Genomic DNA, 27,443 nt, shown 5'->3' on the forward strand with positions numbered 1-27,443 from the left:
TTAAAGTCAAAAGTTAGGTGATAACTGATAATAAAGCACAGTGCTCATGCAAATGGCGCATTATATAACAAGAAGTTTCTACTAATTGGCCATTACATAGACAAGGCATTTGTTATTCATTAATACATGCAATTGGTTGAAATGTTTGTCCAATTCAGTCATTGAATAATAATCTTCTCTATCTCTCATGTTATCCATTAATATTGTAGCACTGTGCAACTTTTTTTGACTTAGCAAATAAAGACGAATTCATAAGTGTAGCTTTCATGAGCAAGCGTCAAATTTGCCTACGAAACTTCCTCTTCTCAGCACATTATAAGGTTTTAGGTGATGGCTAGCTTCACGTGTTTACCAATAATTTTTTTAAAATTTTAACCTACACTTTTGTCATAGAAAAATGTTACTCCCTATGTGAGTATCATTTGTAAAACTGGACAAAATTGAATAAAATAGAAATATTAAACTCGGTTGAATTTCTTAGATTTTCGCATCGGATAAGATTATTTTCTCCAAAAAAAATCTAAATTATCATACATTTCAAATTTCATTTTAATATTACATAATACTACTCCCTCCGTTCCGTCCGCGAATAGGAGTCCCGTTTTTCCATTTTAGTCCGTCCATGAACCTGGTTCACTTTTACCATAAACGATATTAGGGTCTCACCTTCAACTAACTCATTCCACTCACATTTCGTTTAAAACTAATATACACAAGTGAGACTCATATTACACTAACTTTTTTTCACTCACTTTTCTTAACATTTCTTAAATCTCGCGCCGCCAAGAAATGAGACTCCTAATGACGGACGGAGGGAGTACTATTTCAAAAAATATTTTCTTACCTAATGTATATAATGCTCACTCCTAGTTTTTTTGGTTGTAAAAAGAAAATAATATATATGTATATAATATTAAAAATAATAGTATTACATATATTTGAATATTTCAATTTTTTTTGGGTTCAATTTGGACTTAGTTATTTAAATTTTGAATTTATGGATATTTACAATATATATATTCTTTCCAAATTTGAATTTTCAGATTAATTCGAATTCGTCAAAAATCCGCCACAAAGTCTGAATTCCCTTGATACAATAAATTAAAACTAAACCTGCAACCCCACTCACCTCATTGTCAAATTAAACAAATACTAAAACTTAACTAATTACAACGCTACATTATTGTCGTCTTCTCCTAATTTCAAAGCTCCTCTAAATCTATTTTGCTACTTTTGGTATATTGTATTACGAATCCCCTCAAAGTCAAAAGGTTACATAACGTGTTTGTTTAACCTAATCATTCTCCTAATTAAACTTGTCAAAGATTTATTCTAACAACACAAAAAAAGATTATAGTGCTTAATTGCTACATACAATCCATGCATGTCGGTGACAAATAAGGGCACCCGCCACACGTGTCCCGCGTTCCGTCACGGGGGATGGGACGGCGGCGCGACGCGTTGCGGCGCCCCGTCTCGTCCCGATCCCGTCCCACGTTCCGTCACGGCGTGACGAGTGACGAGCCGTCTTGCCACGCGCTGAGGCGACATGGCGCGCCCAGGCGCCATGCGTGACGCCCACTCGCCGCCCCGCGAGTGGGCATCGTCACGCTGAAATAATAAATCATTTAAAAAAAACGAATTTAAAAAAAAATTGTAAACGGTAATATTACCGTTTAATTATCCATTTTTTATTTTATTTTAATTTTTATTTTTTTACTCTATAAATACTCCTAATTCATCCTCATTTCACACACAACTATGCATCTTCTCTCCCCAAATCATCTCCATTTCCTCTCCAAGTTTCATCTAACATCTCATCACAAAATGTCCGACGACGGAAACTCCGGCGGTGGCGGCTCCGACGCGTGGGATCTCAACGCGTTCGGCGACTGGGGGAGCATGTACAACACATTGGGTGGTTCCGGTTCGTCGATGCCGGGCACCCAGGGTTCGTCGACGCCGGGGGGCTACCAGCCACCCAATTTTGACGTGGATGCATATGCCCGTCCCTCTGCCTCGCGGTATTCGCAGGGATTATCCTAGATTCGAGAGGATTATTCCGTTGAACCCACTCCGGGGGAGGCCGAGGCGGTGGAGGAGGCCGAGGCGGTGGAAGCTCCAGGGCAGAGGCGGAGGCGGGCGAGGAGGAGGATCTAGGCCGGCATCCGTTCAGCAGCAAAGAAACGATGGCGGTGTACAACGCCTAGATCCGTGTTTCATACGATCCCATCGTCTGGAATCAACAAAGCTGGAAGTGTTTCTGGGAAAAGGTCTCTGAGGCCTACCACCAGATTAAGCCGAAGGGGTCCCGCCGCCGCACATATAAGATGCTTCACGCTCACTTTGGCCGAGGCGAATCAAGCCAGGCTGGCTCGGGGGAGGGGGAGGGGAGGCTCGAACTCCCTTATGGCCATGTACATGACCGCCACAATGGTGGACACTTCCCGCTTTACGCCCGCCCAGTACCAAGCCTGGTGGAACGGAATTGTCTTTATGGCATTGGCAGCCCAACTTGGCCTTCCGCCTCCTACCGGCTTTAGTGCACCTCCACCGCCTTCAGGGGATGATTCGCCGGCGGAGTAGTTTTTTTATTTTCTATAAAATTGTATTTTAAATTATGCCACGTTTATTTTTTTAGGATTTTAATTGTGTGTTTTTTTAATTTTTTAACTTTTAAGTTGTATTTTTATTTTATGTTGTAATTTTATTTTATTGTTAATGAAGTGTGTTTTTTATTAATTGAATTTATTGGAAAAAAATGAAATTGAATGAATAGTAATTTAAAGGACGGTTAAGGGACGAAGGGTTGCACGTTCCGTCCCTTAGTTAAGGGATGGAGTAAAAAAAGTATAGTGGGGCCAGCAAATAGTGTTTTAAGGGACAGTTAAGGGACGGTATAGTGACCGCGTTATGGATGGTCTAATGCCATGAGTCACATCATCTAAATTAAATAATCCAAAGAAGATACTAATGGAATTGCATGACAACTCATTACCCGATGATACTATAAATTTCTTTTGAATTTTAGATGGAAAATGCCACCACTAGTAGCCGGCTTTGTTTACTTATTCTCAAGGCTTAAACCTTTTTGACTTTCTTCACTTCACTTTCAATTTCAATTTCAATTTCAATTTCCACCCTATAAATACCCTCAATTTCCACCACTTATAATCACAAACCAAACAATTTGAGTGGATTATTTCTTTCTACAAACTATATACTAAAAATGGGTTTTCCCAACAACATCAATGGAATTCTTGTAATAGTAGTATTAAGTACCTTAGTGGCCTTGTCACAAGGCCAAGGTACGAGGATAGGGTTCTACGCGACCACGTGCCCTCGTGCCGAGTCGATAGTTCAGACGACCGTGAGGTCGCATTTCCGGACTAACCCTACGATTGCCGCGGGTTTGCTCAGAATGCACTTCCACGATTGCTTTGTTGAGGGTTGCGACGGCTCCATTCTCATTGATGGTCCTAACACCGAGAAGACTGCGGGGCCCAACCGTCTGTTGAGAGGATACGAAGTCATCGACGATGCTAAACAGCAAATCGAGCGAGTGTGCCCTGGTGTGGTCTCTTGTGCCGACATTCTCGCTCTTGCTGCTCGTGATTCCGTCGTCGTCGTAAGTATCAAATTTTTGAATTTGAATTAATATTCTATGTATGAGTTGAATGAGTTAGTAGAATGTCACCTTTATCAGAATATAATAATAAAAAAATGGTAAATGAGTAATTAATTACTAACCCTAGCTATATGATTAGTGGTCAAAATATTCTAATTATAAGGTTCAATCAGTCACTTAATTATACTTTTGAGCTTATACCAAAATCCAAAGTTTAGACATGAATTAATGTAAACATATTAATTTTAATTGGTGCAGAGTGGCGGAGGGAGCTGGGCTGTGCCGACCGGGCGGCGCGACGGCCGGGTGTCACAGGCAAGCGCCACCGCCAACCTACCTGGTTTCCGCGATTCCGTCGACGTCCAAAAGCAGAAGTTTCTAGATAAAAATCTCAACACTCAAGACCTAGTTGCCTTAGTTGGTAAGCCGCTTCATCTCCAATTAATTATAATTAATTAATCCAAGTTTACTAATATCAATAATGTAATTACAATAAAAAATATTAATTTGAATTATTATTAACCTTTTGCAGGAGGCCACACCATCGGAACCTCAGCCTGCCAGTTCTTCAGCTACCGTCTGTACAACTTCACCAACGGCGGGCCCGACCCGACCATCGATCCCGCGTTCCTGGCCACGCTCCGCGGCCTGTGCCCCAACGGGGGAGACGGCACGAGGCGCGTGGGGCTTGACAATGGGAGCGAGACCCGTTTCGACGCGGGCTACTTCGCCAAGCTGAGGGACGGGCGTGGGGTCCTCGAGTCGGACCAGCGGCTGTGGGGCGACGCCTCGACGAGAAGCGTCGTGCAGCGCTTCATCGGCGTGAGGGGCGTGGCCGGGCTCACGTTCGGCATCGAGTTCGGGAGGTCGATGGTCAAGATGAGCAATGTCGAGGTTAAGACGGGCACCAACGGCGAGATCCGTACAGTTTGCTCCGCGGTTAATTAGGTTATGGCGGCGGCGACAATTTGTTAGATGCTTAGATGCGGCTGAATTTAGTTATGGTGGTCAGGTAACTAAAATTGGAATATTTGTTCATGTAACTAAATTTTTGTTATGTCGCTTTGTGTTTTGTTAAGGTTGGATTAATGTCATATTTGCAATGTCTTTGCCATAATAAAAATTAATTTGTAATTTTGTATTACTTTCGATTTTTAATAATTTTGAAAACTTTCAGTTTTATGAGAATTTAATCATACCTTATCATATACTGTATTAACATTTCTCAAACACACATTGAAAAAAATACATAAATATCACATAAAATAAAAGTCAATATAAAAATTTAAATGTCGTAATTTAAATTTTTGGATAAGGATATTCAGTTAAATCTGATTTATCCCTAATCAAAATTGCATGCGGATATAAGAGTTAAAATATACTACTCCTACTAAAATATAATTATAAAAAATATTATAGTATAAAGACATTATGTCACAAATCATTTCCTTTTTAATAAGTGGGTTTATATCGTTCCACCTTTTTATAAAATATTTTCTATATCGAAAAATCAGTCCATATTACTTTAAATTTTGTGGTATTTTTTATATATCTCTTGCGATACAGATAGTAAGCCAGTATAAATAAGTGATTACATATATTACTTTAAATCAGATATTTTCGACTCTCAGTTTCTCTATGGACGTTTTATTAGTATTTAGTACAATATTTTTATATATACATGCATTAATGTAATCTTTTTTGAAAAAAATAAGTCAATGATGTGTAATGTGTTACGCTTTACCACGTCCAAATCAGTCAACTTTGACTTCTCTCCGACTCCGCACTTGTTTCGAAATTAATGTTTTGATTTCACTACTTACTTTTTAATTGGTCGCGACAGAATTTTGTATAAGACCATCAGCAGTGGGGCACCTTAAGGCGCGCCCTATGGCGCGCCACGTCAACATTTTTATCCTCCTCCTTCTCCACCTGCAGTGGGCGTCCTAAGGCGCGCCATATGGCGCGCCACATCATCAATTTTGTAATATTTACAAAATACATACGAATTAAAAAAAACTAAAATACATTAAAAATACGAATTTTAAAAACTTCATTCATTTAATAAAAATTAATACATTACAATGCGAAATAATAAAAAATGCAAACTCAGCGACGGCGGTTACGAGCCCACACTTCTTCAATCATGTTGCTCATGAGCTGCGCATGCTCCTGTTGGTTGCGCATTGAGGTCTGCCTAGATAAAACCTCATCGAAACCTAACGGTAACCCTCTATCGGGTGTCTCGGTTGATGTGCCGGCAGAGCTAGATGCACAGTCGTCGTCATTCCAATCGGTGATGCTTCCGCCTTCACTCTCGACTATCATGTTGTGCATGATTATGCACGCATATATGACATCGACGATGACTTCCTTGTACCAGAAACGAGCCGGCCCTTTCACAATTGCCCACCGTGATTGGAGCACCCCAAATGCCCGCTCTACATCCTTCCGCGCCGCCTCTTGCTTTTGCGCAAATAAAACCCTCTTCTCACCAATCGGGCAGCTGACCGTCTTTAGGAAAACTGGCCACCGTGGGTAGATGCCGTCGGCCAAGTAGTACCCCATATGGTATTGGCGTCTGTTGGCAGTGAACTCTATGGCCGGGCCGTTGCCGTTACATTGGTCGGTGAAGAGGGTGGACGAGTTGAGGACGTTGATGTCGTTGTTCGACCCGGCTACGCCGAAGTAAGCATGCCAGATCCAAAGCCGATAGTCAGCGACGGCTTCGAGGATCATCGTCGAGTGGCTGCCCTTGTATCCACTTGTGAATTGGCCTCTCCACGCCGTCGGACAGTTCTTCCACTGCCAGTGCATACAGTCGATGCTCCCGAGCATCCCAGGAAACCCGTGCGCCCTCTCGTGCATCTGCATCAGACCCTGGCAATCAGTGGCTGTCGGCTTGCGCAAATATGTGTCGCCATAGGCCTCTACTATCCCCCGACAAAAGTACTTCAGACACTGCGGCCTGTAGTCTCCCCACAGTGGAGGTACTCGACAAAAAGGTCCGCCGTGGTGCCGTATGCCAACTGACGAATAGCAGTCGTGCACTTTTGCAATGGTGTAAGGCCGGGTTTCCCGATGCCGTCCTCCCGAAACGTGAAGTATTCTTCACGTGAAGACAATGTACGAACAATGCTGAGAAAAAGGTACCTCGACATTCGAAACCGGCGGCGGAACACAGTCGGGCCCCAACGTGGTTGATCGGTAAAATAGTCTTCAACCAGACGCCTGTGATCTTCCTCGTGGTTGCGTCGGACATACGTCCTATGTCGAATAGGACGATGGACTTGCTCAGCCGCCGCCTTCTCGCGCTGCATTTGCGAATAGCATGCCGCCATGGCCTCTTCAACGGCTGCATCAAATGCTTCGTCAATCGAACGACCGGAATCAGACGAACTAGAACTATTGGTGTCTTCGCCGGGATTCATTTTCGTTGGATGTTGAGAGAGAATATGTTGAGAGATAGTCGATATGTTCGTATGCACAACTGAATGAAAACGAGATTTATATAAAAAAACGAAACCGCGTGTCATCATCCGCGGCCTTCACAATGGGGCGGACGATGTCGCGGATCGTCCGCGACGTCCGCAATGGAGCGGACGATGGCCATCGTCCGAGGTTTAAGTCGCGCCCGAAGCATAGGCCGCGACTATCGTCCGCGGCCTATGCCACACACCCACAGTGGGGGCGGACGATGAATGGCGCGGACGATGTGCGCCATCGGGCGTGCCATCGTCCGCCCATTGCGGATGGCCTAAGGTTACATTCATTCCAATTAAATTTCTTAATTTTTCAATTTAAATTTGTCAGTTTTAATTATAATCGTAATAAAATAAAATTATTACATCTACGTATAAGCTAACTATAACTATGGTAAAACTTACAATTATTTGTTTCTATCAAGTCAAGTGTTTTTACTATTCATGCGGCATGACGACAAAGCACAATAATTAGCAATAACCAATAAATATAAAGATATTTGGATAGAATAATCACCACGTGGCACTTTGGGAGTAAGTCGTTGATTCTTCAACTTCGCTTATTTTTTCTTGTTTTTTAAGCTTAAAATGCCGTTGTTTAGTCGCCCACATCCTTTTTAATACACATTCAATATATCGACAACACCAAATTTTCAGTAAATCATAGGCAATTTACCTTAAAGAATATATCTACCTTCGTCATTGAAAATGACATTTTATAATCTATAATTGAGCAGTAAATTATCATAATTTACTGCTCAATTATAGATTATAAAATGTCATTTTCAATGACGAAGGTAGATATATTCTTTAAGGTAAATTGCCTATGATTTACTGAAAATTTGGTGTTGTCGATATATTGAATGTGTATTAAAAAGGATGTGGGCGACTAAACAACGGCATTTTAAGCTTAAAAAACTAGAAAAAATAACACAAATTTTGTCAAATACAATTGAGAATTGTTAATACTTAGTAATTTATCATTCAAATTTTAAAATGTGCATGACAAACATCAAACTTAATGATTTTATAAGCAATTAAAACTTTCTTTAAGGTTATTCTATTAATTGTAATTCTAAGAATTTTTACAATTTTTCCATAAGATCAATAATTTAATCATAATACTATTTCAGTTACTTCACATAAAGTAGGGCTCATAACTAAATTTAATTTCCTAATGTGCTTTATATTCTTAAAACAAGATTAGCGACAAAAACTAAACTTTTGATGGAAAATTTGTACAATGAAAAATGAGTAAGAATAAAAAGAAAAGGAAAATCTATAAATGTAGTGCAGGTGAGCATGACGATAGCTAATAATACAGAAAAACATTATGAGAGGAAAATACTATACTAATTCATACAAAAATTTAGCATGCATGTGTCTACAGAGAGATAATGAAAAGTGTTAAAAAATAACATTACAAGGACTAAAGCTATAAGATAATGAAGAAATTCATGATACATTTACTAAATATATTATGCAAAATGATGGTCATGCTCCTACTTGAACTGTGGGCTTGTAATGTAGGTAATCAGAAAATGACTCATTTTCACACAGTATTTTCTCATCTGCAGTCAAGAAAGAAGACTCATTCCAGTAATCAGAAAATCGACTCTTGTTAATCACAAAGCCCCGAGATCGAAGGCGATGTGATCCCCACTCTCGAGGATACAGTTCGGGGAGGGAGGGATCATCCTAATTTTAGCACTAGACCAAGGATTTCCACAACCTGGGAGGGTTGTAAACTCATCACTAGGTTAGAGTAGGGGTCAACTTGGTGATATTTGTCAATCATGTTCACTTTCCGGGACCAACATAGATATAGCTTAACAACTAACAAGCCAAGCAGCAGATCTAGGTCGACCAATATGGTCGACTGGAACGCATCACTAACTGAAGTAAAAGACGCTGAGATGAGCCCGGGATCAGAAACTTTACTAATTTAAACAGTATTTCATCAAGTTTCGGAGCAGCCAAGGTTCCTCATTCAGTGAGGAGTATATATTACTATATAAAGTGTCCAGCAATGACCTCCTCTTAAATGGAATAAACAACCTACCATGTCTCAAGTTCTGGTTGGTGTTGAAACCTCAATATTAGAACGGAGTTCAACAATGTCAAAACTTCATCCTAGTAAAACTATGAAGGTTGCTCCTAAATTCAGTTTCTTTCCCCACTGTAGGCAACTAATGCATACTCAAACACTGATAGAATTCTTATCAAATGCTTATTAAGGGAACCTATCCTGCAAAGCTCATCATTTGAACAATCTCTTAAGGAGAAACCAACAAGCAAGGTGAGGATAACGAATCTACAGCCTTTTGGGAATTATGTAAATGTCCCCTTTGTTACACATTAATCATTAAGCGCATGTTTGGTAGGAGAGATAACTCATCTAGGGATGGAATTCCATGAACAAAAAGACATGGAATTCCATCCCTAGATGAGTTATCCACCCTACCAAACATGCTACAACTACTATATAACTTATTACTACTATGCTTTAGGCAAACTGAAAAATTATAAAAGGCAATAGCAGAAATGATGCTTCCCTCCCTCTTCATAAGAAACTAAACTAAACTCACTGCCAAGAAGCAAAAAAGTATGAAAAATAATGTTGCCTAACAGGCACATCAACAATCTCTACATTCACCAAATGAAAACTCAACGATCCATGTTCCCTTCTTTTACATTCCCAATTCCTTCTTCTACGTCCTTGTTTATATAAAACAGATAGCAAAGACAGCACCACAAAAAAATGAATCTTCAATGTTAACTATTAGTAAAAACATTAGAAGGCATTTGATTAAGAAACTAAATAATGTGGAATTTTATATTTCACCATAGAACCATATCAACAACATATCTAAAGAAACAAAAGCATTTGAACAATAACAGCTACACATCAAATTAACATAATTCATAATATTACACATCGTTAAGCATATATCTCATCAATCTGGCCTGGCCCGTTACCCATCATAAAAACAATTCATCTATACGTATAATTTTAGTAACAATTAATAATCTACACAAAATCAATACATTCTCAGATACCCACAATGAACACCAAACGCAAGTTATGAACAGGCAAATTCTGATAGAACACCATCACTTGGAAGCTAAAAGTATCTCGGGTTTCTTAGCCTTACTGGGAGTGTTAGCATTCGAATCAGAGCCATTGGCAGCAGCAGCAGCAGCATTAGCAGCTTCACGCATCCCCTTATCAAGCTGGATCAAACTCCTCGTAGCTAGAATCGCTTGCGGAACCAGATCATGGGAAGCTCGAGCATACAGGCGCCGCACAGCCACAGACGCGGCGTCCTTCACCTCATCAGCATTCAGAGGCCCCAGCAAACAATGCGCCAAAATTCTCAAAACCGGCTGCAACAATTCCCATGGTAGCGGAATTCTCAAGTCCTCTTCTTCACCGTTTTCAATTTCTAAATCCCTAACTCTCTCCACCACCCGATCAATCTCGTCTGATTCAACCCTAATTTCATCATCATCCCCAAATCCGTTCCCACTACAACGACGGTCATTCTTATCGATAAAATCCACCGGTTTCCCATCGAAATCCGAAGTGCAGGGGCAATCAACCCCCGCCCAAACAGCAGCGAAATTGCAGAAATCAAGCTTCGACCACCTCGGCATCTGCGATATCTGCTTGTAGTAACAATCCAGCGCGACGCCAACGATGCAAGCGCGCTTGGTTGACTTCACCGCCATCTGCGGCTCCAGCGGCGGCGAGAGAATCCCGATCGAAGTCCCGCTAGGGTTCGAACTAGGGCTAGGGTTTCTCGGAGCGTGATACAGCGACGGCTGCGACAGATCGGGGATGGAAACGGTAACCGCCTTGCCGTTGCGCGACTTCGCCACGGAGGAGTAGAGCGCTAACAGGACGGCCTCGAATCCGGCGAGGGATGGCGGGGATTCGGCAGCGGGGTGGTGGATGCGGCGGAGGTAGGCGGAGGCGAGGAGGGGGAGGGCGGAGAGGACGACGAGGCGGAGATCGGGGTCGGAGGAGAGGTAGGTTTCGTAGAGCCAGCGGCAGAGGGGGTCGTCGGCGTGGCCGGAGGAGGGGGATGAGAGGGCAGCGGAGAGGGAGGAGTAGGCGGGGGAGGAGAGGAGGAGGGAGCGGGCGGGGCGGTCGGTATCGGCGAGGGAGGAGAGGGGATCGAGGTGGGGGGGAGAGGGGAGGAGAGAGGAGAGGAGGTGGATGCGGGAGCGGGCGCGGGAGATGGATTCCCACCAGGAGTGCATAGGGTCGGAGGAGTGGTGGCCGTTGGAGGCCGAATTGGTGTTGGTGTTGTCGGTGGGGGGATTTTGGTGGTGGTGGGAGGAGGTGGAAGAGGGGGAGCCGCCGTGGAGGTGGAAGTCCATGGTAGTGGTGGTGGCAATGGAGGAAGCGCCGCCGACTCCGGTGGAAGTTATGTTACCTTATCACTAAAAAGACTGCCGTTTACTCCATATTTTTACTTGAGTTTAATCACCAGATTGCCCCTGGCATTAATATTTCCAAATAATTGTGATGGGCCCTTTAAATTTGGATTAATAGTTTTAATTGTGAATTTGGGTTAATTTTTTGTCACTAATTTAAACTTAAAATATTTATTCATGAAGTTTTAATTTTTCTCAAAAATTGTTTCATTCATGTACAAAAGTTCATTAAAAACAATATTCCTCAAAAATTGTTTCATTCATGTACAAAAGTTCATTAAAAACGATATTCAAAATAACATGTTTTTACTAAAACAAGTAAGTAGTATAGTGTTTTCTTTTTAGTATTTATTTATTTTATTATTTCTCTTCTTGTTTTATTGAAATATTATCATTTTTTAACATTATAAATAAATGTTGATTTGTGCAAAGGATGTACATTTAAAAAAAATTACAACTTTGTGATTTTATAAACCAATTTAAAAGTTCATGGTACAACAAAATTTAATCGAACTTCATGATTTAAATAGTTGTTGTCCCCTTTAAATTTATGTCTTAGTTAAATTATAATAGTAAGTAAATGAAAAAAGTGAGTACAATAGGAGTCTTAATTTTGTACTAATATATGTATTAATTAGTGAAATGTGAGGTTCAAAATTAAAATTTAGTGAAAATAAATGAGACAATTAATCCATTGATGAACAAGAAATGGTAAATTAAGATGATTAATTACTAACAGGCGAACTACGAAATCTTGCTTAGGGTTGAGAAGGTATCATATACTAGATGAAAAATATTGATATGTACATATTATATAAAAAAATATCGGTAGTATTGGTATTATTCATCAATAGACTAACTTTTTTCCATATAACAATTTTCATACAGTATATACAGTATTTTATGATATGTTCGATTAAATGTATTGATATTATTATATACTCCATCTGTCCCGTTTTAAGAGTCCCGGTTGAGTTGGATACATGTTTTAAGAAAGTGTTTGAGTGTGTAATAAATAAATGTTGTAGTGGATGTTGGGACTCACTTTTAATTGAATGTGTAATAAATAAATATTGTAGTGGATGTTGGGGCCCACTTTTAATACTTTTTTATTTACTTTGTAGGTATTTTTTATTAGTTTATCCCAACCGGGACTCCTAAAGTGGGACGCCCAAAATTGATCAACCGGGACTCCTAAAGCGGGACGGAGGGAGTATATATTATGTTCGGGTTTGAATTTTATTCCTTTGATACAGAGGAGCATTTGGTTTAATTAATGAGTTAGTTGAAATTAAACGATTGACACTATGAAATAATTAATTCAACTTTATGGTGATAAATACTCCCTTCGTTCTCGATTAATTGTCACTTTTTGACCGGATACGAGTTTTAAGAAATGTAAAGAAAAGTTGGTTGAAAAAGTTAGTAGAATGTGAGACCCACTTTTTTATATTGGTTTTATAATAAAATATGAGTGAAGTGAGTTAGTGGAATGCGAGACCTACTTACCATTTATAGTAAAAATGAGGTGTGACAATTATTAAGGGACGGACCAAAATAGAAAAGAGTGACAATTAATTGGGACTTAGGGAGTAACAATCAATTGGAAGATTAGAGTGTCCATCCTGCAATCCATCCCAAATTTGACCTATACATACCAAATAATTAATATCAATAAAGTATGTAATTTAATTATTTTACTTAAGAAATTAAAACCCCATCTCATATTCATCTCTTTAATTATTTAATTATAGGACCTACAACACTTTTTACTCCATCTCTTCATTAAAAGATAACATCTACAACCCTCAATCTTTTAATCATTTTTTCTCTTCACTATTCATAGATCCTATTAATTTATTTCATTTTTTCTGATAAATTTAATTTATATTTAGATTAAATGTTATTTTATACTAAAATTCATAATTTTATTAAAAAATATAAAATAACATAGACAAAAAATACGATAAATACATAATTGAAATAAAAAAGAGAAGGTTAAATCGGCTAATGGTTGCCAAATTTCGTCCGATTTTTATTATTCTAAAATTTTTTGGATTTATTAAAAACGCTCCCAATCGTCCATATACTATATAAGTATTTATTTAAATTTTAAACTTATTTTTCTTTATATAATATCTGGGTCATTTGTATAGAATATAATATATTATCATTATTCTGATTTCTAAACTTAGAAAAGTACTGTCTGTTTATGCGGCTGACAAGACAGCATCCATATTAATGGTGACTTTATGGTTCTATTTAATCGTATTATTTGATTAATTGTATTGAATATAATACTAGTAATTTCCAAACTAAAAAAAGTTATGCTGCGTTTTGTGAGGATTTTGCTGCGTTTTGTCCACACTCGCACACAGCAGCCATTCCCTAACGAGAAATTTCGGAATAAGGGTTTAAATTCGATGACCTTTCGTAATTAGGGATTCAATTCACTGACCTTTCGTAATTTGGGATGGAGGCATGCGTATTCTTCGTAATAAGGGATTTCTGATATTTTAGCTTATTTTTGTGCTTTTTTAATATTATTTCCCTCTAACCATTTATCAATCGTCTAAATTACCCACTTCAAATTTTTACCAAAATTCTATAAAAATAGAATCAGCTCCACGATAACTCAACGGTCTTAATCTATTATAGTCCTCCTGTCCTGTTCAAGAAAATAAAATGTATGTCAACAACCGAATATATATTTACACATGCAAATACTAATGCTAGCACATATGCCTGGAATGTTAAAAGTAGAGGCGTGTCGTCGATTAATGGTTTCAATTAGTATTTACCAGCAGTATCCCAGAGGCCTAGGTTGACGTTAGCACCATTTACGACAACATTTGCACTGAAATTATCAAATACACAGGGCACTACATCGTCGATTACAGTAATCTCTCCTCTCCCCTTCGATTCATTACCTATTTCTCTCAATCCCCAATTTTATCTTCTCTTCCCACGCAGACATTTGCATTTCTCCCCCAAATTTTAATGCTTTATGCTTTGATTTGATTTCATTTCATTTCATTTTTCTAGGGTTCTCAAACATGTTTGATCATTCCCATTCACATTCACATTCACATTCACATTCACCATCACTGATCAATTTCTCCATTTGCTCGAAGAATAATGAGCGCCGCTTCTAAATTCGTAAAGTGCGTCACCGTCGGTCTATTGATTTCCTACACCAGCAACACCTTCCCCACGGTCTGCATTTCTTTCAATCCATTGCTATATTCACTTGCAGATTCTATTTTTGTAGAATTTTGGTAAGAATTTGAAGGGGGTAATTTAGACGATTGATAAATGGTTAAAGGGAAATAATATTAAAAATGCACATAAATAAGCTAAAATATCAGAAATCCCTTATTACGAAGAATACGCATGCCTCGATCCCGAATTACGAAAGGTCACTGAATTGAATCATTAATTACTAAAGGTCAGTGAATTTAAACTCTTATTCTGAAATTTCTCTTCCCTAAGACAATGATTCACCAATCACCACCATTGTAGGCTGGTAGACTGTAGTGAAATCTCGGTTTCTCCGCCCTCGTTTATTTCGCCTTCTTCCCTTAACAACGTACTACTATTCCTTCACTCTCCTCACAAACATTTTGTCGAACACTCCGCCGACAATGGCGTCTTCTGTCCTCCCGAATTCTCTCTTCTCCACTCTCACTTCTCCACACTCCCCAACACTCGAGAATGCACAGCCACCGCTTTCCGCCTCCGTTAAGCAGCCTTACGCCATCTGCAGTTCACACGGCGTCGCCGCCAATTTCAACAAACCCCGCCGTAGTTTCACCGCTGCCTGCGCCGCCTCTGATGACCACCCCTCCTCCGCCGAGCTTCCGATTGAATTGAGTATGTTATCTCTTGTTTAACTTCTTCACTTTGATGTTTGCAATTTCTTACCAATTTATGGCTTCAGGGTACCCTGCGTTTCCAACAGTCATGGATATTAATCAGATTCGGGATATCTTGCCTCACAGGTTAGTTTTTATTTTATTTTTTGTGTTAATTGCATTCCTAGCTCAGTGTTGTTTAATTTCTAAAATTGATTGTTAATGTTTTTGGTTTGTAGATTTCCGTTTCTGCTGGTGGATAGAGTGATTGAGTACACACCTGGTGTGTCTGTTGTTGCTATTAAGAATGTGACTATCAATGATAATTTCTTCCCCGGCCATTTTCCGGAGAGGCCGATTATGCCTGGCGTGCTCATGGTTGAGGTAAACCAATGTGATTACAGTATTGAATTTGTATCGGCTGTGAAACCGTAGCTTATCTATTATCGAGCTTTTTATGATTATGGATGCACATAGTCTCTAATGCTCGAGTATCAGGAAGTTTTTGCACCTCTGATGACAAGGGTTTATGTTCAGATTGTTGATACATGATTCATAATTTTGCTGCATTGACATCATGTTTATGCTTCTAAGTAGTGCATTGTATTGGCTGTAAAATCGTATTTTATGATGTTTATCTAGGCTCATATTTTGTATGATTATGGATGCAACTATCGTCTCTGATGCTCGAGCATCAGTCACTTTTTGTACCCCTGACGACAAGAGTTTTTTTTTATGTTTGGATTGTTGATGCAGGATTTGTAGTTTTTGATGCGTTGACATCATATTTATGCTTCTAAGTAGTGGCTGATTAGTTGCTACAACCAAATACTTAAGACACCTGATGGATATTGCACACACGCAGTCTTTGAGTTTCCGAATTTGTTTTTCTTTGCATTCTTTGCGTATCTCGTTCTTGTAAATTTCGTATCAATGCAGTAGTTGTATTGGTAAAACTCCCTTCTATATGCTACTTAATCCATTGCCTCAGACGTAACTTCATCAAGTAGTTTACTGGAGGTCAAAATGTAACTGGCTCGTTTAATATTATTTGCTAATTCACTCGTTTATTTGTTTATCATTCTCTTAAGAAATGATCATTGATCACCGTTCAGTCCAAAGGCTGAAAATTTCAATGTAGGAATTACATTCATTTGTATCTTCAACTAGCTCTTATTATCTGTTTTGCAAGTTACAATTTTGTAATTTGTCAGTGGTTAGGTCTTTCACATATTCCTTGTTTTATTTTCCTGTAGCTGCTGATGTTTTGTTTGTTATAAAATGCATTGATTTGTGTATTATTCTAAGTTGGGAAATGATTGTGTAGGTTCCTTTCTGAAGTGGTTTTTCTTTGATTAGCATTTGAAAGTCTTAACACTCTTTAACTTAGAACTACCTTCTCCCCAAGACTCATAGCTTCGAAAATAATAACATGCACGTGTTACTGTTTTATCTAGGCGATGGCTCAGGTTGGAGGCATAGTTATGCTACAGCCGGAGGTGGGAGGGTCGAGCAGCAGTTTCTTCTTTGCTGGAATCGACAAAGTAAGATTCCGGAAGCCGGTGATAGCAGGAGATACATTAGTGATGAGAATGAACCTTGTGAAGCTGCAGAAACGCTTCGGAATAGCAAAGTTGGAAGGCAAAGCTTACGTTGGCGGAGAAGTGGCTTGTGAAGGTGAATTCTTGATGGCTATGGGTAACTCGTAAATGATTCACCAACAATAGCTTGTGTTTCTTTCTATTCATCTTCTTATATCTTTGCTGAGCAGAATCTGGTGATTGCTTTAGCTGTCTAATTTAGTTGTAGTCAAAATAGCCCTCTTCATTGAATTGTTTGTAAGAGGCAAAAACTGTTCAAAGTCTTCGATCTTCAATGCTAATAACGAGTTATGTTCGCCCACGACTCATCCGCGACATGGTGTTGTCGCCCGTCAGGCATGGAGGATGAATTCTGTTGCTTACGTCTTTTGAATAATTCCGTCACCAAGGTTCGTGTAAAAACTTAACAAATTCTGGTTTGTTAAGCAACTTTGAAAATTGGTAGTAAAAACTATGAATTTCAACATTTTTCTGTTATATGACAAGAATTCATAGTTTTTCTATACTACTACTAAAGGGTTCACACAATCGTGTAAATCTTTGATTTCCAAGACACAAACATTAGACAATTGAGTAAACTCCCAAATCAATGATCGATCAATAATTAAACTCTCTACATTGCAAACGTTTGTTTACACAACATTAATAATGTCACAGTTGAAGCTTACAAGCCAAGGGCTCCAAGGGGTGTCTTCCCTTGGCCAGCCTCAAAGTAGAAGATGAGCATAGCTACCATAGCAAGCCTCGCGTGCTTGATCTCGGCTAGCTTCAATCTGTCGAGCTTCTCCTCGTCCGGGATGTACGCTCCATCCTTGAGTGTCCCGGCGAACCCTAGCGGGTCGAAGAACTTCCCGCCAGGGTAGCCCTGCTCTCCGGTGGCATTGGAGAAGTTCTCTGCAGTCCTCGACCACGGGGTCGCCCACTCCACTGACTGGGACTCCGGGTTGAAGAAGTCCACCCATCTCTTGCTCTCGACCCACCCCATCAGGAGTAGTTGCGTCCCGAGCAGGGTCCCGAATGAGAAGGGCGCCACGGCCCCGGGGGCTGCACCAGCCTCGAACCATGGGATGCCGCTCCATGCCTGCCCCACAAAGATGCCTAAGACTGCTGCCATCGCCCACCGCCCGTGGATCAACTCCGCCTCCCGGTACCATTTCAAGAACGCCGGGTCCTTTCCAAGCCCCAACGGGTCGAAGCCGTAGTCGCCAGGTAGCCTGCATTGTAACCATGTGTTTACTTTGTGTGGTAGGACAAATATTTTTACAATAAAATATCTAAACAAATTCAAAAGTCTCTCCCTATTAATAATAAGGTTATTTGCATGTAAGAATAAGAAAATATTAAAAGTTCGTGTATTTACAAGCAAATAACCACTAATAATACAACACATTTTCTAGCTAGCGACTTACGAGCCATCGAGCCAGTCGGGGTCGACCAAGCTGCCGCCACCCTTCACGGCAGGGATCCAAGACTTCTTAGGGGCGGCGATGGCGGCCACCACGATCAGCCTCTTGGGGGAGGCGGCGCCACCAGCCCGGGCGGCGATGGGGGCCGACAAGAGAGCTTGGCTCTTCTTGCCACCGGTCAAGAAGCCATTTACCAATGCAGCTGAAGTGGAAGCCATCTCTTCTTCTCCACTCTTTCAATTATTTTGTAAATAGATTGATAGCAAAGAGTGTGGATTGCCAAAATGTAAGAGGAAAAATAGGTATAAAAGGCAAATGGTGAAATGAAGGAAATCGAAAGATGAGTCTTGTGGGGTGCCAAGTAGGATTCATGATATGCAAGGGATAGATTGTTAGATTTTGAACCAATCAGATTGACAAATCCATCCTCACCTTAAATGCCTCCACGTGGACCACTAGTTTTTCATTATTTGTTTATTCATTTTTTTTTCATGTGAAATGATGGTAGAGTTTTAAACTACAGAAAATCTTGTTACTAATGCTATGATCTTGGGATGTTTGCTCGACATTATATTAGATTTGAATAGTTCGACTTTTTTTTATAATATGGACTTTTATCATATTTATCTAATCTACGGATTGGAAAATTTTAGAATGAAATAGTCTATTTGTCCCACTATAAGTGACTTGTATTCTTTTTTAGGTTGTATTTTCTAAAGTGAATCATTTACTTTTTTTAACACCATACACAATTACTCTATTTTACTACATCATTACTCATCTACTTATTCTCTCCCCATTCACTCCTGAAAATATTTACAATCAGAAGGTATGGTATTGCAATCGGAACAAAATTCTGAATGTAAAAGTTGTCATCCCAGTCAACTCAAGATTGTGGACTAAGTTTTTTTTTTTAACAAAGAGGACCAATAACTTGAATTGAGGAAAAATGTGTGACCAACTAAAAATAGCACTTCATCCCTAGATTAGTAAGTAACACATACAACATTAATTACAAAACCATAGGTAACATGTGGACTATTTTTTGTGTATGAATCAAAATAAAAAATAACGTCTATTGATTGTGGACGAAGTCACGAAATTAATATATATGTGAATGCTGGCGTTGGAGCTGCTCCAGGTATATATGTGAATTAAACTATTAAACAATGTTTTAAAAACCGGACCGGACCGACCGGTTCAACCGGTTCAACCGCGAACCGCTAGGTGGTCCGGTCCGGTTAGCACTATAAAACCAGTGACATGTTCAACCGCTATGAACCGCCGAAACCGGCCGTCCGGACCGGTCTGGCCGGGAACCGGAAACCGGTTCCAATGCTTTTCAAAATTTTATTCTAAAATTTTGGCCTTGATAGTGGGTCGAACTCAAGAGTTCCCGGTGAACTTACCAACAATTATACATAAATATTAAATTTTTTATTTATAATAACTTACTACTAGTATAATTTATATATTTAATTATATTTGTTGATAAAAAGTTAATAAAATTCTATCATTCACTAAAATGGTTCGACCAGTGAACCGGTTGAACCAGTGAACCAGTAATGACGCCAGTTCGCTTGCCGGTCCGGATTTTAAAACATTGCTATTAAACATATTTTCTGTAATCTGTTGGATTAAATATTTATTTGGGTATAGTTTAATGATTTTTTTTCTTAAATAAAATCCATTTAATTGATAATAATAGGGTTTAGATTTTTTTCTTTTATATGGAATATCAATAATAATTTCTAATATAAAAATGTGAAAAGTGGTAATACGTCTATAAAGATATTTGAGCATTTAATCAGACTGTTTTTATGGTTTGTTGTTCGGTTCAAATAAAAGTCGATTTATATATTAATAATAGTAAAATATTTAATTAATTTATGAAAGTAAATTTCTTCTAATAAAATCAATTTATTTATTTATGATCTTTCCAATAAAATCGATTTATTTATTAATTATTTAGTGAAATAGTATTTCATTAATTTATAAAAGCATAACTTTCATAAAAAAAATCTAATAATTAAATTTAGCAAAATGTTTATTTCGTTTATAAAAACACAAAATATTAAACTTTTCGTTGAAGTCAAGTCATATCTCTTTAAATAAATACAAAAGGATACTAATTTAATAACCCAAGTAGATTTGAGCACTAGTTTATATTTGTTGAACATATAAATTTTTTTTTTATGATCGACTATATTGGATTGCTTATTTTATTCCCTTTGTTAATTCTTGACATGTTTTGTTTTTGTGGTGTAGCTCTTTCTCCACTAGCATTATCTCCGAGCTCCATTGCGGGGGCTCCGGCACCGAGCTTCGGAGGTAACGAAGGCGCTCCGGCCCCATCTCACGGTAGCTCGGGATCGTTGGTTCATATAAACTCCTGGGAGTTTCTCGTATTTTTGGGTGTAATAGCATCATTCGGTTTATTTTGAGAGGATCCTTGTTTCAAATTGATATACTACTACTAGTCATGGGATATTTAGTGGCAATTGTATTTCTAGTAGATATTATTATGTGGGCTATTACTACTCTTGAGATTTCTATGAACACCTTGTTTTAAAAAATTTGAGTTTCATGTGATATGATTTATTTTTTCATTGAGGGATGTTTATTAGAAAACGTTTTTTTACTATTTAAATTATTTAAAATGACGTGTGTATAGTTTATTTGACATAAATAAATCCTAAATTAAATCGAAGTCGTAATTAAATTCAGAATATAATCTAAAAAAGATGGAAGTTATATGGTATAAATATATATATGAAAAATAGAAAAAAATACAAATAACTTTATATGTAAATCGAAAATGGTAAAAAAAAAATAATTCAGCATTCTCATTAATTATTGGTATTAATCATTAGCATTCTCCCGTCCGTGTTATTTTGGTTATTAGATTCCATATATTTATATATGGCAAAATTATGTAACTTTTGCTAAACCCTGTTTTAAATATGGTAATTATTCCACGTATAAAATTAAGATTAGAATATGGTTTACTATTGTTCGATCCTCTTTGGAATAAGGTATTTATTATATTCAATTTATAAATTATAAACGGTCTCTCTCTCTCTCTCTCTCTCTCTCTCTCTAACTTTCTCTCTCCGTAACCTATTTAAAGAGCTCTGCAAACTCCTCCTCCCCCAAAAGCCCCTAATTTCCCATCAAAACCCTAAACCTCAAATCCCTCCGATCAATGGCGGAAATCGAGATCCGTAAGGTTTGGGCGAGCAATCTCGAGTCGGAAATCTGTCTAATCCAAGGCTTCCTCCACCAATTCCCGATCATCTCCATGGACACCGAGTACCCCGGCACCGTCTTCACGATCAAAACCACCGACATCACGAAGCACCTCCTCTCCTCCCTCTCCGCCGCCGACACCTACGCCGTGATGAAGCGCAACGTCGACGCCCTCCGCCTGATCCAGCTCGGCCTCACCCTCTCCGACTCCTCCGGCGCCCTCCCCCTCCACGACGGCCGCCGCGTCGGCGCCTGGGAGTTCAACTTCGCCGATTTCGACTCCGCCTCCGACCTCCACAACCCCGACTCCCTCTCCCTCCTCCGCCGCCAGGGCATCGACTTCGCCCAGAACCGCCTCGCCGGCGTCGACTCCCGCTCCTTCGCCCTCCACTTCAAGCTCTCCGGCCTCGCCTTCCTCCGCCGCGCCGTGTGGGTGACGTTCCACGGCGCCTACGACCTAGGGTTCATGGTGAAGATCCTCACCGGGCGCCGCCTCCCCGACTCCCTCGCGGAGTTTGTGGGGCTCGTGAACGCCCACCTCGGGCCGAGGGTGTACGACGCGAAGCCCATGGCGAGGGCGTGCGGGCTGCACGGGGGGCTCGAGGCGATCGGGAAGGGGATGGGCCTCGAGCGTGCCCTCGGGAGGAGCCACCAGGCCGGATCAGATAGCTTGCTCACAATGCTGGTTTTTGTGGAATTGATGAAGAAATTTGGGAAAGAGGAGCAGATTATGGAGGAGTTTAATTATGTGTTTTTTGGATTGACTGAAACTCTGCTTCACTTTGAAGGTGTTCATTGAATTCATCTACATTTGTTTTTGTTTCTATAGCATGTTCATGCTTGAGAAACTATAAAATTATAAACATCTTTTCTTTCAATTTGTTGGAATTTCATTCATTATTTCATACTAGTATGATTCTGGTTTAAATGCGAATAGGTACCAAATATGCATGCTGAAATTTGTCGACTGGGATAAAAACATAACATTTCATCTCCCCAAAAAAAAGTTAGTTTTCAAATCACCAAAAGTCAGCTATCTGAAATAAGTGAGTTGTTATATGCATTATTTATTATTTTGAAGTTAAGAAAATATATATAAAAAAATCTTGAATTCATTGGAGATGTTCCTTGGAGTTCAAGTCTTGGAATTATATGCAATGTATTAGAGGAAAGATTTGTTTCCTTGAAACGAAAATACACTCAAAGAAGGAAGTAAAAGCCGTAATTAATTAGAGTTCAGCAAATAAAAACGGTTTAACATAAATATATAGACATTAAGATTCACGTAATTTAAACTCTAACAATCAATCTTCCTCGTATTTCGTACTATTTCGAGTCTGACAAAAAGTAAAGACGGCCACTTTTTTAAACTTGAAAGTCAAGTTTTGAAAACAGATATATACAAAGCCATTTAACAAATTTCATGGATAATAAAAAAATTAGTACTAATCTTAATCCAAACCAATTGTTATCGAAGAACCTATAATTAATAATGTTCGTTCTTATTTGGGATGAATGAGTAAATTTAAATATTTATATAGTATAAAAAGAATGATGATCACAATTTCCCACGGTGTATTAGTAATATGCATGAGAAACTTTGGTGCCAAGTTGGGCTAATTTTTTGGGCCGGTCCGAACCATTTAAACCGCCAAAGTTGGGCTGTTGTTTCGGTCGGTCTGAATTCTGAATCACTTAAACCGGAAAAGGTAAGTATTTTATAAAATTCCAAGCCTGCGTAATTTATTAAAATATCCACCTTAATCAGTATGTTTTTCCAAAGAAATACACATCCTTTTCAAACGAATACATTTGTTGCAAACAAATTCCAACACATATATTTCGGCGATATGTTGAGTTTAGCAACACATATATATTCAAGGAATAGCAAAGTGCGAATGGTACGATTAATCTCGAACAATATCGTATGAGCTTCATGATAAAGTGTCAATGCTTCATGCTCTTCATTTTAAGTTAGACAAGCTTTTGAACAAGCTCAAGCTCATGCCTTGGCTGTCGTGCTCGAGCTCAAATAACAAGTTCCGCATTTTTAACACAAGTCGAGCTCGAGCCTGAATAACAGTTACAGAAAATTGGCAAGCGAGCTTAAGTTAATGAATATTTACCTATTCGAGCTTGAGTTCAGTATCCAACTGCTCGAGCTTACTGGCATTCGGCTCAGCTGATGTTACCTCTATGACAAGGGACAACCAAATGGTGGCTACAGACACAACTTCGAGTCTCCAAAATAGACTGTAATTCCCTTCAACCTACCATGCACCAAATTCTCTTCCACCTTCAAAGAGAGAGAAAATCAGTATAAAGATTTAAGAGTATATACGTATTGGGATCAAATGCAGTTTTATAACCTCAATATCTAATGGAGGAGAAGACAGCCATGAAAGCTCGCTTGCTTGGAGCACATCGACGTTTCGAGGCAAGAACATGACGATGTTTGGTGTTATCGCCTGGGCAACTTGAAACAAAGAATGGCTGCAAACGAAGCACTCTAAATTATAACCGTAAAACCTTGCCAAAGAAGAATGAATACGATTATAAACATGCAAGATAATGTCAAGCACGTAATTCGGGCACCTTAAAACCTTTTAAAGTATAAGAAAGATGAGGTGTTGTATGCGTAAAATGCCAAACTTAAGAAGCTGAAAACGCTGTTAGAAAAGACCGGCTCAAGTGCTTAATCATGGCTGCAGGTTTACACTTCTATCCATCATTAATTACAGCTGCTTCTATCTCTCTCCCACAGATCTGAAAAGATCATACGATCAAGAGAAACGGAGATGGGATTTTAGGAACTCTGTGATGACTGATGAGCGTTAACTTCGTCCTTATGTACAAACTTTCTTATTCAAGCAATGTCTTTTTGCAACCTATCACTGAAAGAAAAAACTACTACTAACTACCCTCCATGGTTGGACAGTAAACAGATAGGTAGAAGAGTAAAATACTTATGTGCCTCTCCTCTCCCAAAAGTTGATCATCTATATAGCTAATATGGACCTCCTACAACTTCTTTACACGACAGCTATATAGGTAATACTTAGACATCAGATGCTTTGAATTAAGTTGTCAATAGAAGGTTAAAAAAAGATTATTACATTATATGATACCTCACCCAAGATGCTGAATTACTTATAAAGGACATAACAAATTAAAGAAGAACAAGTAACTATTTACACATGGAGAAATTGATCAAAAACAACTATCATCATGGCGTACCCGTCTTTTGGCTTCAATAAGTCGAGTGTAAAATTTTCTTTTGCCTTATATGACGGTCCACCCCAAGGTGGTGAAAGAAATACCACGTCTCCCTAATGAAATCACCAGAAATTATGAATTTAGAAATGAAATGTTATTTCAGCATGACGAACCAAACATTACAAGAGCTACATTAACCAAAAATCTGAAGATAAATGAATGTAAAGAACCATGCTTTCACCTTATATTATTTCATTGTTAATTCTGTTTTTACAGTAGTGACAAGATTCTTTATATCCAACAATAATTCAAATACTCCTACTGAATCACTTCAAAAAAGTATGTGCAAGCAATATAGAAAAAATAGACATAAAAGGAACCATCAGGAGCAATCAGTTTGAAAAATCTGCCAAATCTAAGAGTAGTTTGTAGCTTTAGCATCATTACCTAGTATGCTGCCTACTAAGTACTGCTACAACTAAGCACAGTGTTGACAAAAAACACAGTGTGAAGACCATTATCACCTAGGCAATAGAAACTACCTTCAAGAAAGGAGCAACCTGGAAAAAATCTCCCACTACGAAATCTATTTTATCTTGAACACCATAAATCTTAGCATTATGAGATGCCAGGGCAACCTTCTTTGGGTCAATTTCAACGGCAACAACATGATGGCACCTGACAAGAATATACAGCGCAAATTAAGTGCTATTGGACACATAATTTAAAGGGGTAGTAATATAAGTAATGCTCGGTTTCTGACTTTCTGGTATTAGCAGCACTGGAATTGACAGTGGTTGCAATTGTAAGTGAAAAATAACATAGTGAACTGCTGCTTAACATTTATACTGAGCACTACAAGTTCCCATATTAGTCTAAAGTCGAAAACTTTCTACTGCTTAACCACTCATCATAGCCACTACTACTAGCAATACACGTTTTTCTTCCCATTCTATCTCGTTTTGAAGGCCGATGTATAGCCAGACGACAAAAGTACATCTAAATAAGCTACTAGAAATTGACCTTCGTCTTCCCATTATATATGTTTTGAAGGCCGTTGCTTATCCCGACGACAAAACTAAACTAAGCAATAGATGTTTGTCTTCTCATTCTATCTCGTTTTGCATATGGTCGGTTATCCTAAGCTAAAGTGAGAAAACACAATCAATCCAAGCACAGTAAACTTGTGGAGACATTTTTCCATCTGAAAACTACTTACATATATTCACTTGTGTTTCAAATTTAGCAGCTCACTTGAATTTCCAATATAGCAGCTCAGTCTACTTACATATGCTTTCTGCATAAATATGCTTAAACAGCAAACTAGGAACTAACTATGATTAACAACATTTCCTCTTCTCTCTTACCAATTTCCATTCATGTAAAATGCAATTCGAAATTTAGGTTATATATCGGCATATCAAATGTGAGCAAACATCAATTGACAGGGTAAAGCTAAAATTACTTGGACAGCATGAAGAAATTTACACTTTCGCGAACTGAATTGCGTTTCCTCCAACACCAGAGAAAGCATCAATCACAACACCGGCACCGGCGAAGCGGCGGGCCTGACTGGAGGCTATTTCCTCCGGCGTGACGGAAAACCACCCCTCTTCATCCAATTTGATGCCTACGTCGTATTTGGAGAAGAGATCGTACCGCTGGAACCAGTACTTGGTCACGAGTGGAGTGACATTCGATTTTTCCTTGAGCTTCTTCTCCTTCATGGATTTCCGCTTCTCCCTGACTTTCGCTGCGAAATCCAAGGAAAAGGAAGACGGTGAGAAGATATTTCGGTCTCAGCAGGTGGAGAATTGTGTATACCTTTTCGTTTGAGAAGCTTGCGCTGCTTTCTTGTTGGTTGCAGAACGACGGAGGAAGCTCTTGCTGCCACCATTGTTGATTCTAGTGGAGCTTCGTTTCTTCTAAATTCATAAAATGGAGTAACTAAATACTCATAAAATTTTAAGTGAACATATATAGAAGAAATTAAAATATGAGATCATAGGCCTTATATACACATTGGTCTTTTTTCAAGATTCTTATAGATATCATATTATATAGTACTACATTGGTCGTGGGATGTGCTTGGGCTAGGATTAGGTTGGGTTTCTGATGGTCCCGAGTTTTAAATGGCCTTGCGAGATGGACTTCTGGCAGTCAGTGGGTTAAGGCCTCTCATTAACGAGCTACTGCGTAACCTGATTTACCCCCTCACATGATGTCGGCCCGGAGTGTGGGGGCTGCCAAGGTGACGGAATCGCCTTTTTTGCTGCAATTAATGGAAAAAAGGTCGTGTTGGATCAGTTTACCCAGTTGACAACTCTAATCATAATATATAAATACTGTAAAAAAATTCTTATAACTTGATTTGGAGGGCATCCACATCAGAGTGCTTAGGAGTTACGGCGAGAAAACGCTAACCACATTTTACACAATTAATGGTTGCTGAAACGGGATCTAATTATTTTTTTTAGTTCTGTGTTTTTAATGATATTTTATAAATTTTATTTTTGTTGGAAGTAGGTTTTTAATTAAAATGATGTGTTTTTCATTGTTTTCAT

At 38.9% G+C, this 27,443-nt stretch overlaps 6 protein-coding genes across 6 annotated transcripts; 3 read left to right on the forward strand and 3 right to left on the reverse strand.

The window, feature by feature from the left end:
- The first annotated feature begins 3,194 nt into the window (after window positions 1-3,194).
- On the forward strand, window positions 3,195-4,813 carry LOC121753786 (peroxidase N1-like). Its single transcript, XM_042149039.1, has 3 exons — window positions 3,195-3,628; window positions 3,887-4,049; window positions 4,161-4,813. The coding sequence occupies exons 1-3, from the start codon at window positions 3,230-3,232 to the stop codon at window positions 4,574-4,576; spliced, it is 978 nt and encodes a 325-aa protein (XP_042004973.1). The 5' UTR covers window positions 3,195-3,229; the 3' UTR covers window positions 4,577-4,813.
- Window positions 4,814-9,980: 5,167 nt separating this feature from the next.
- On the reverse strand, window positions 9,981-11,571 carry LOC121756246. Its single transcript, XM_042151740.1, has one exon. It carries the CDS (start codon window positions 11,494-11,496, stop codon window positions 10,225-10,227), a length of 1,272 nt encoding a protein of 423 aa, XP_042007674.1. The 5' UTR covers window positions 11,497-11,571; the 3' UTR covers window positions 9,981-10,224.
- Window positions 11,572-15,052: 3,481 nt separating this feature from the next.
- On the forward strand, window positions 15,053-17,303 carry LOC121753948 (3-hydroxyacyl-[acyl-carrier-protein] dehydratase FabZ-like). The gene is made up of 4 exons (XM_042149248.1): window positions 15,053-15,426; window positions 15,494-15,554; window positions 15,647-15,791; window positions 16,865-17,303. The coding sequence occupies exons 1-4, from the start codon at window positions 15,198-15,200 to the stop codon at window positions 17,114-17,116; spliced, it is 687 nt and encodes a 228-aa protein (XP_042005182.1). The 5' UTR covers window positions 15,053-15,197; the 3' UTR covers window positions 17,117-17,303.
- Window positions 17,304-17,609: 306 nt separating this feature from the next.
- Window positions 17,610-18,738, reverse strand: LOC121753947 (chlorophyll a-b binding protein CP24 10A, chloroplastic). The gene is made up of 2 exons (XM_042149247.1): window positions 18,418-18,738; window positions 17,610-18,222 (listed from the first exon to the last, which is right to left on the reverse strand). Exons 1-2 carry the CDS (start codon window positions 18,630-18,632, stop codon window positions 17,673-17,675), a joined length of 765 nt encoding a protein of 254 aa, XP_042005181.1. The 5' UTR covers window positions 18,633-18,738; the 3' UTR covers window positions 17,610-17,672.
- Window positions 18,739-21,619: 2,881 nt separating this feature from the next.
- On the forward strand, window positions 21,620-22,462 carry LOC121754857 (probable CCR4-associated factor 1 homolog 11). The gene has a single exon (XM_042150149.1). It carries the CDS (start codon window positions 21,620-21,622, stop codon window positions 22,460-22,462), a length of 843 nt encoding a protein of 280 aa, XP_042006083.1.
- A 917-nt stretch (window positions 22,463-23,379) lies between these two features.
- LOC121754229 (trimethylguanosine synthase-like) lies at window positions 23,380-26,892 on the reverse strand. Its single transcript, XM_042149604.1, has 6 exons — window positions 26,704-26,892; window positions 26,368-26,632; window positions 25,422-25,557; window positions 24,901-24,992; window positions 24,033-24,156; window positions 23,380-23,959 (listed from the first exon to the last, which is right to left on the reverse strand). Exons 1-6 carry the CDS (start codon window positions 26,774-26,776, stop codon window positions 23,885-23,887), a joined length of 765 nt encoding a protein of 254 aa, XP_042005538.1. The 5' UTR covers window positions 26,777-26,892; the 3' UTR covers window positions 23,380-23,884.
- Window positions 26,893-27,443: the final 551 nt, after the last annotated feature.

This window comes from Salvia splendens, chromosome 11 (genome assembly GCF_004379255.2).
Source record: "Salvia splendens isolate huo1 chromosome 11, SspV2, whole genome shotgun sequence".
NCBI lineage: Eukaryota > Viridiplantae > Streptophyta > Magnoliopsida > Lamiales > Lamiaceae > Salvia > Salvia splendens.

Bases quoted from the DNA above. Each gene is read 5' to 3' on its own strand.
- LOC121753786 (XM_042149039.1), top strand. From the start codon at position 3,230: ATGGGTTTTCCCAACAACATCAATGGAATTCTTGTAATAGTAGTATTA. The intron at 3,629-3,886 runs GTAAGTATCAAA...TAATTGGTGCAG, and splicing joins CTCGTGATTCCGTCGTCGTC to AGTGGCGGAGGGAGCTGGGC. The intron at 4,050-4,160 runs GTAAGCCGCTTC...AACCTTTTGCAG, and splicing joins AGACCTAGTTGCCTTAGTTG to GAGGCCACACCATCGGAACC.
- LOC121756246 (XM_042151740.1), bottom strand. From the start codon at position 11,496: ATGGACTTCCACCTCCACGGCGGCTCCCCCTCTTCCACCTCCTCCCAC.
- LOC121753948 (XM_042149248.1), top strand. From the start codon at position 15,198: ATGGCGTCTTCTGTCCTCCCGAATTCTCTCTTCTCCACTCTCACTTCT. The intron at 15,555-15,646 runs GTTAGTTTTTAT...TTTGGTTTGTAG, and splicing joins CGGGATATCTTGCCTCACAG to ATTTCCGTTTCTGCTGGTGG. The intron at 15,792-16,864 runs GTAAACCAATGT...TGTTTTATCTAG, and splicing joins CTGGCGTGCTCATGGTTGAG to GCGATGGCTCAGGTTGGAGG.
- LOC121753947 (XM_042149247.1), bottom strand. From the start codon at position 18,632: ATGGCTTCCACTTCAGCTGCATTGGTAAATGGCTTCTTGACCGGTGGC. The intron at 18,223-18,417 runs GTAAGTCGCTAG...GTTACAATGCAG, and splicing joins CCCGACTGGCTCGATGGCTC to GCTACCTGGCGACTACGGCT.
- LOC121754857 (XM_042150149.1), top strand. From the start codon at position 21,620: ATGGCGGAAATCGAGATCCGTAAGGTTTGGGCGAGCAATCTCGAGTCG.
- LOC121754229 (XM_042149604.1), bottom strand. From the start codon at position 26,776: ATGGTGGCAGCAAGAGCTTCCTCCGTCGTTCTGCAACCAACAAGAAAG. The intron at 24,993-25,421 runs GTAGTTTCTATT...TGATTTCATTAG, and splicing joins AGGTTGCTCCTTTCTTGAAG to GGAGACGTGGTATTTCTTTC. The intron at 24,157-24,900 runs GTACGCCATGAT...CTTCGTTTGCAG, and splicing joins TTATTGAAGCCAAAAGACGG to CCATTCTTTGTTTCAAGTTG.